This window comes from Cyanistes caeruleus, chromosome 7 (genome assembly GCF_971803275.1).
Source record: "Cyanistes caeruleus chromosome 7, bCyaCae1.hap1.1, whole genome shotgun sequence".
In the NCBI taxonomy this organism is placed as follows: Eukaryota; Metazoa; Chordata; class Aves; order Passeriformes; family Paridae; genus Cyanistes; species Cyanistes caeruleus.
In genome coordinates, this window is record NC_141707.1 from 3,952,927 (window position 1) to 3,960,384 (window position 7,458).

Consider the following 7,458-nt stretch of genomic DNA (forward strand, 5'->3'; position numbering starts at 1 on the left):
TGAGTTTTACCCTTGGAAGCTACCAAGATTTTTAGATGCACTACAACAAGGCACCTGGAAGCTCTCAGCAACGCAGGCAGCAACACACCGGAAAAAGGACACAGATGGCGCTTCCTTGGCTTGGGACAGAGGTTGTGCCTTCAGCACAACCACCACAGGCCAAGGGCTTCTAGCCACTTTCCCTGCACCACTGCACGCCTGGGCAGCTTGCCGAGCACAAGCACCCTTTTCACCCTCTTCCCCTATGCCCTGTGCACCGTGCGCAGCAAAAGAAAAGTCTTGGGAGTCTGTGTATTGTAACACATCCTATATTTCTACACTACATTATGAAAATCCTATATTTCTACACTGGAATTATGAAAAAAAGTAAAATAACAATATTCAAGAAAAGCAAAATGCCTGCCAGCTCATGTGGCCCCAGCAGACAGATCCTGCCGGATCAGTTCCCGCCATAGCTGCAGCAGCATAGGCAGCTGAGGCTCGATAGACGAGGCCGTGCTCTCCATGCTCTGCGGAGCTCATCTCGCAGCCGCTGGAACATGGAGATCGGAGCGGGTTCTCCTGCCGTCAGCAGGTGAAATGTCTGGAGAGCAAGGCTTCTGATCTCCAGGCTGACGTCATTTATCATTTCTGCAAGGGCTGGAAGAGAGACAAACAGAGCCACAGTCAGATCCCAGTCCTACGAGGGCCCACGGAGAGCCCCCTGCCAGGCCCATTCCAGCCGGCTCTTGCCATGCGCAGCAGGGAGCAGGGATCAGCCCGAAGCTGCTGGCCACGAATGCCCCACATGCCCCTGAAGTCTCGCTGTGCTCTGCCCACGCTGCCCCTCATCCGCACATTGAGCAGAGCCCTCCGCAGCCAGGCCAGGGATTGCAGCTCCCCCCGCCAGCCCCGCTGACCGCCCGCTGCCCTCACTCACATTGCCAGATCTCCAGCTCTTCATTCTGCCCCATCAGGAGCTGCCCGGCAATCCCTGGGAACACAGAGCCTGTCAGGGCCCCGGCAGCACAGCTCCCTGCTAGCGGCGCTGCCAGCCCTGGGGCCACAAGCCCTCCCGCCCCGGCAGGGCTCAGCCCCAGCCCTTGCCGCATCCTGACTCAGCCCAAGGGCACGGCTGCCAGAGGCCGGCAGCAGCCCCGAGGGCAGCCGGGGCTCCAGGGCGCCGGGCCCGGGTGCCGCTGCCGGGACAGCAGCAGCCGGGGCCGGGGCCGAGCTGCGGCGGGGCGAGGAGGGAGCCCGGGCTCGTGGCTCACCCATGAACCTGATGGCCGCTGCTCGCAGGGGCTCCTGTGGGTTCTGCAGGTACGGCAGGGCCTGGTGCAGGTACTCGGCCGCTCGGCTCTCGTCCTGTGCCAGCTGCAGAGAGCGGCAGGAGGGAAGGGTTGGCGCGGGCTCTGCCCCTTGGCCGGGCGCTGCCTGCGGCCAGCCCCGGCCTCCCGTGCCCGCCCAGCCCTGAGGCACCGGGCAGCAGCCACTGGCGCCGGGCTCTGGAGGGGGCAGAGGGCCGGCTGCTGCCCGGGGAGCCACGGTGCCGGCCCGCCCCGCAGCCCCAGTGGCTCGGGGCTCCATCGGCAGCCGGCTCAGGGCCACAGGAGCCTGGAGAAGAAGCCGTGTGGCCCCGGCTGCGGCACTGGGCAGGGGCCCAGCTGCCAGCCCCATGCACCGAGCGCCGGGGACAGGGGGCTTCTCCAGGCTGAGGCTGGGCCTTCCAGGCCGTCCTTACCAGGACCTCAGCGAACTTCCACAGTTGCTTATCCTTCACAGGATTTGCAAGATCTCTCCTCTTCAGGACCTTGACCATGCTAAGCAGTGCTCTCTGAGAGGCCTGGAAAGCAGCAGAGACCCTCAGATGGCCCCACAAGCCAGGGCACAGGAGCCGCATTCGTGTGCCAAGGCCTGCATGAGGCTGCAGCCGGCAAGGTGCCAGGCCTGCAGGAGGCAGCCGAGCCCCCTCCCCGGGTGACAGCAGCAGCCCGGGAGTCCTCACCTCAGCCACCTGCTGGTTCTCATCGTGGCAGTGGAAGAAGAGTGGCAGCAGGCTCTGGTGCACATGTGACTTCAGGGCCTCTTTTTCCTTTTCCACGCGAACAGTCACCAATGTTCGGAAGAGCAAGATGGACACCAGCTGCACCTGGCTATTATCCTATATGAAAGGAAGAGAAAAAAACCTCAGCCCTGTCGGCACGGGGCTCAGCAGAGCACAGGCCTGCAAATCCCCAGGGCATCAAGTGTCCAGGCAGCAGCCAGTGGCCTCGGCTGGGGGCACAGAGCCTTACGTAGTCAAAGAGTGGCAGGAGCGCCTCAGCCAGCTGCAGGGCAATGGGGCCGGGTATCAGCTTCTTCGTCTCCAAGACTATAAAGCTGAGCACCATGACTGTCATCCGAACTCTTTCTCCATCTGCATCCTGCAGGAGCTCCACAAGCCTTTCCGTCAGGCTCCACATTTTTTCAGTCTGTGCAGAACAGAAGTCTATGAAACGCCACCCTGCTGCTGCCACGGGGTCAAGAGGCCAAAGGTCTGTCCCAGAGCACTCAGGCAGCTGAAGCGGGAGGCAGGAGAGCTGGCAGCAGCTGCCTTTTTGCCCAAAGCCCAGCCAAACCCATGTGACTGCATTCCCCAGTGCAGCTTCTGCCACTGCCCACTTCTCACCACTGAGGGTTTGTCAGTAAGCTGAAGTAGAGCCCTGAGTGCCAGGTGACGCCTCTCTTTGCACTCGCTTTGCAGGTGCATTGACAAGATCTCCAGGAGTCTGTTAGCACCACGTTCAGTCAAGTCCAGGCGCGCCAGGACCTGAAAGGCACCGGGCAGTGACTGGGGAGCGAGCCGGCAGGAGCATGGAACCACACAGGGCTGGGCCCAGGCAGCAGCCCAGGGCATGGGCACCGTCCCAGGCAGCTGCAGCTATGAGAGGGCCGAGAGGTGGCAGACAGCTCTGCAGGGAGGCAGTTCTGGCCATGGGGCTCACCTCCACAAGGAATGCCAGGGCAGGCAGATCCCAGCGTGCCTCCTGTGTGCTGAGTAGCCGGAGCAGGTAGCGAACGATGCGGGAACACAAGCGTCTGGAGACACAGGATATCTCCCTGGCAGGTGAAAAAGTAACAAAGCCTGTGGGTAAGGGGCATCTCCCAGGACTGATTCCCAGAGTTCTGGTGTTTGATCAGCATCCTACAAGGGGACCTGAGCCCTTGGGGAGGTGGCTCCATGTGGGAGCCTTCCTCTCCCAACCTTTTCCAGTCTCCTTAGCTGTCCCTCGGTGACGAGGCCCTCTGGCCCACGACAATGGGGACTGTGTGGGGCAACCTCAGCACGGGGCACAAATGCCAGAGGCAATGGGGAGAAGGGGTCTCACCTGGCCAGGAGACCCACAGCATGATGGTGGGTGTCAGCGCAGAGCAGCGTGTCCCAGCCACACTTGCGTTCCATTGACAACACCACTTGCTCACGATGCATTCGGCAGAGTAGAGACTTCAGGGCTCGCACTGCAAACCTGTGTGCACAGCAAAGCCCAGGTCACGCTGGGAGCACTGGCTCCTGCCCCTGCGGACATGGCAGGAACGGGAGGAGTGGGATGGAGCACCTGTTGGGGCTGATGGCAAGGCCGTGTTGCTCCTGGCATGCCTTCCAGAAGGTATCAACCTCCTGTGGCATCTCCAAAGTGCTGAAGAACACTTGGAAGAGCAGATGGACTAAGACGCGAGGAAAATACGCCTTCACTACCCGTGGGACACAGGGCACCTGAAGGAACTTCCACATCACCACTGTTGCCTGCAGAGGACAAAGCACCCAGGGATAGTGCCCAGTGCCAAGGTATCTGTGTGGCAGGGCCTGAGCGTGGCAGGGAAGGCCAGGGGAAAGCCTTGAGGAGCTCCACGCCTGTTGCCCCTGAAGCTGCCCCTAGGCCAGGTTTCAGCCCAGTGCCTGAGGCAGGGAGATGCAGTGGGGGAAGGAAGAAACGGAGCTGCTGAAGAGGCAGTCAGCCATGGGGTGAGCAAAGGCCTGTTCCAGAAACTCACAGCCAGGGCAAAGACACCCGTGTTGTCCCCATCGGAGGTGCACGTGCTGTGCTCTGGCCAGGTTCTCAGCACATCAAGGAGTATCTGTACTACTGGCTCCACAGTCCTGCTCGAGCACAAGATGGTCTTCCACATGGTCATTGCAGCTCTGTGGGGTGACAGCTCTGTCTCACGGGGGTCTCAGACACATCCCCGTGGCCTGGGCAGCAGTGGCGGGGGGAGCAGAGCTGGCTGCCAGCTCTGCCTCTGCCTGCTGCCCCTCGCCAGCAGCAGCACCCAGGCGAGCCAGCCCTGTGGGGACAGGGCCCTGAGGGGGCATGGCATGGCAGCAGGCTTGGGGGCCGATGTAGCAGGGCTGGGAAAGGTCCCAGGTACACAGGACCCTGGAACTCTCTGTTGCTCAGACACCTGGGCAGGGCTGTGCAGGCTGATGGGCTGGGGAGCCCTGAGCCCTTTGGGCAAGTGGGCCCCTTACCTGTCACACGTTGGGGCCACACGCAGGAGAGCAATGACCACGTCAGTGGGCTGTGCCTCGGTCAGATCCAGCAGGGTCCTGCCCAGCCTGGAGTCAGCAGACTCATTGGCCATGAGCCACTGGTGGATGTACCTCACCACGGCAGGCACCTGGAGAAGGCACAAGGGGAGACTCGGAAAGCTGCCAGAGGGAGTCAGGAATGTCCCCAGCATCTCCAGAGAAGTGCTTCCCTTGTCACCACGCTGCAATGGCCTCAAAAGCTTAGAGTGATCAGTAGGCGTGGCTTGGGAGGCCAAGCGATCCCTGGAGAATCAACCTCTGGCCACAGGCTGCTTACTTGCTCTGGAATGGAAACACCCTCCTCCAAAATGAATTCCAGCATGGCAGCACTGGTGTCGCTGGTGTAGACGTCACCATCTTCCATGGACCCAGTGCCCATGACGCTGGTCTCTTCCTGCCAAATGTGCTTGATGAATTTGCATGTTGGGTAGGAGAAGGAAGGGTGGGAAGAGAGGGATATTGCATGGAGTGTTCCAAGCATGGTGCTGGGCTGAGCCGTGCCAGCAGGCCCAGCCCAGTTGGGGATGGCTGCAGGTACCTGTGCTGTTCCATGGAAGAGGCCACAGGCAAGGCCCTGCTCTTGTGTCTGGTCCATGGCTGAATCTGGCAAAGAGCGAGAGCGGCCAGAGCTGAGGGGCTGCAGGAGAGGCTGGAGAACGCTGCCCAGCCCTGTGATCCCCAGGCAGGGACAGCCCCAGGGAACTGAGCACAGCCACTGCTTGGAGGCAAGCCCCAGCTTCTCTCCTATCCTTTCTGAGGGCATGTCCCCAGGGGATGGGATTGGATGGGATGGGACCAAGCTGTCTGCAGGCACCAGCCCTGTGATCCAGCTCTGCAACTCACCCTCCTCCAGCGGCTGGAACTCCTGCACCTCTTCAATCTCTACTTCTGGGGCAGCTCCAGGGCCTTCTTCCTCTTCCTCGTCCTCCTCCTCCACCCAGGCCAGCTTGGGCACTCTCGGGGGTCGCTGCTCCAGATCTCCAACACTCTCCCATCCTTTCCATCAGAACAGCACCAGGGGATGGCATGGCATGCAATGGGATGGGGCTAAGCTGGCAACAGGCACTAGCCCTAAGGCCGAGCTCTGCAACTCACCCTCCTCCAGCGGCTGGAACTCCTGCACCTCTTCCGTCTCTACATCTGGGGCAGCTCCAGGGCCTTCTTCTTCCTCCTTCTCCTCCTCCTCCACCCAGGCCAGCTTGGGAATTCTTGGGGGTCGCTGCTCCATGGCAGTGCCTGGATTTATCGTACTTGCAAGAGAGATGCCTCAGAAAAGCTCTGAGGCAGCAAGTTCTGCAGTTGTGCCTGGAAGGCACCTGCAAGACTCAAGTCCCGGCAAGACTGCAGAACAGCAAGTCCTGCACTCGGGTCTTAAGGGCTCCTGCCACAAGGACAGGAGGCTCCTCGTCAAGGATTGTGCCCTGGTCTCAAGGGCAGTGACTGCAGGGATGGGTGATGCCTCAGAAAAGCTCTGAGGCAGCAAGTCCTCCAGTCGTGCCTGGAAGGCACCTGCAAGCCTCAAGTCCCAGCAAGACTGCAGAACAGCAAGTCCTGCACTCGGGTCTTGAGGGCTCCTGCCACAAGGACAGGAGGCTCCTCGTCAAGGATTGTGCCCTGGTCTCAAGGGCAGTGACTGCAGGGATGGGCGATGCCTCGGAAAAGCACCGGCTCACCAGGTCCCACAGTCTGCCCTCGAGGGCACCTTAAGAAAAGAAGCCTCGGCAAGGCCACAGGTCACCAAGTCCTGTGGTCTGGCCTCGAGGTCACCTGCAAGAATGACGGCTCAGAGAAGCTCCGGGTGAGACACAAACGAGTGCGCTGTGCGGGGGCTCCTCACAGCACCGCTCTGGCGCGTCCTGTCCCGTCGCGTGCACCGAGCACTGTGGCGTGGACCTGTCGCTGTGGCCAGCTCCTCTGTCACCACGTGTCACAAAGGGCCCTCTGACACCCTGTCCCTTTCCATCCCACGCTGACCATGTCACAAAGGGCCCTTGCAAACACTGCCACGTGCCCTAGTTCTCCCCCCATCCCCCATCCCCCCTCAAAGTGGCCTCGATTGGAAGGAATCTCTTGCCCAAAGTGTCAAAGACAGTGTTGCGGCAATTGTTTAAGTTTAGTTGTTGTTGGAAGTTTGTCAGTTCTATGGTTCACTCTTCTGCTCCCCCCTGTTCATCCAAAGTTGGTTTGCCCCTAGGAGTTGTATCCTCCCCTGATCTGCCCTTCATTGTAAAGCCAGCTCCTTATTCCCAAGCCTTCCCTGCCTGTCACCACAACCCTGCCCCTACCCCTTGTCCATCATTGTAAAGCCTGCCCTTTGTTCTGGATCCTTCCCTGTCAACCCCCTAAGCCTCGAGGCCTCATTGGCCTGCATGACCGGTCCTCTATTCCCCCTCATCCCTGATGCTTCCTGCATTGGAACGCCCTCCCTTCGCTACTTCCTCCTGGATTCCCCATTGGCTGTTTGTTTGTACCCGAGCACAAGGCTCAAAGCTTCTGCCTTTGGCACTGATAAACCAAGGTAGTTCCACACACCTGACGTGGCTGCTGGTGTGTTTCTCTGAGCTAGCCTGGGCTCCGGCAGAACTGCGTCAAGACAGCCCGACGGGATATTTAGGAACGCCTCAAACCAGCAGCAAACGCTGCCCTGCTCTGCAGGCTCAGGGCAGCAGAAGGAGCCCCCAGGGCTGCCGACGCAGCCGCAGCAGGAAGGGCACGGGGCCTTGCACAGAAGCTGGCACGGCCTCCTTGGGACATGACCCGGCTGGTGGCCATCCTAAACCTGCCCAGGGTGTGACACAGACAAGGAACGTGTGGGCCAGGCCACGAATGCTGCTCTGAGCCCTGCGCCACTGGAGTTTCCAGTGTCCTTCTTTCTTACAAGATGCACATTGCTTCAGCCCCAACTTAGT

General features: G+C 60.5%; 1 protein-coding gene across 1 annotated transcript; it reads right to left on the reverse strand.

Moving 5' to 3' along the window:
* Window positions 1-292: 292 nt before the first annotated feature.
* Window positions 293-6,498, reverse strand: LOC147652101 (maestro heat-like repeat-containing protein family member 7). The gene is made up of 16 exons (XM_086898916.1): window positions 5,645-6,498; window positions 5,393-5,545; window positions 5,088-5,152; window positions 4,827-4,943; window positions 4,490-4,638; window positions 4,015-4,162; window positions 3,579-3,766; window positions 3,351-3,488; window positions 2,967-3,081; window positions 2,651-2,791; window positions 2,277-2,453; window positions 1,988-2,143; window positions 1,724-1,825; window positions 1,254-1,356; window positions 920-973; window positions 293-639 (listed from the first exon to the last, which is right to left on the reverse strand). The coding sequence occupies exons 1-16, from the start codon at window positions 5,775-5,777 to the stop codon at window positions 440-442; spliced, it is 2,139 nt and encodes a 712-aa protein (XP_086755042.1). The 5' UTR covers window positions 5,778-6,498; the 3' UTR covers window positions 293-439.
* Between the last annotated feature and the right edge of the window lie 960 nt (window positions 6,499-7,458).

What these genes read in the sequence shown, in the direction of transcription:
- LOC147652101 (XM_086898916.1), bottom strand. Translation starts at nt 5,777, where the DNA reads ATGGAGCAGCGACCCCCAAGAATTCCCAAGCTGGCCTGGGTGGAGGAG. An exon ending in GTTCCAGCCGCTGGAGGAGG is followed by an intron (nt 5,153 to 5,392) that starts GTGAGTTGCAGA and finishes GCTCTTTGCCAG; the next exon opens with ATTCAGCCATGGACCAGACA. An exon ending in TCCTGCCACTCTTTGACTAC is followed by an intron (nt 2,144 to 2,276) that starts GTAAGGCTCTGT and finishes CCTTTCATATAG; the next exon opens with GATAATAGCCAGGTGCAGCT.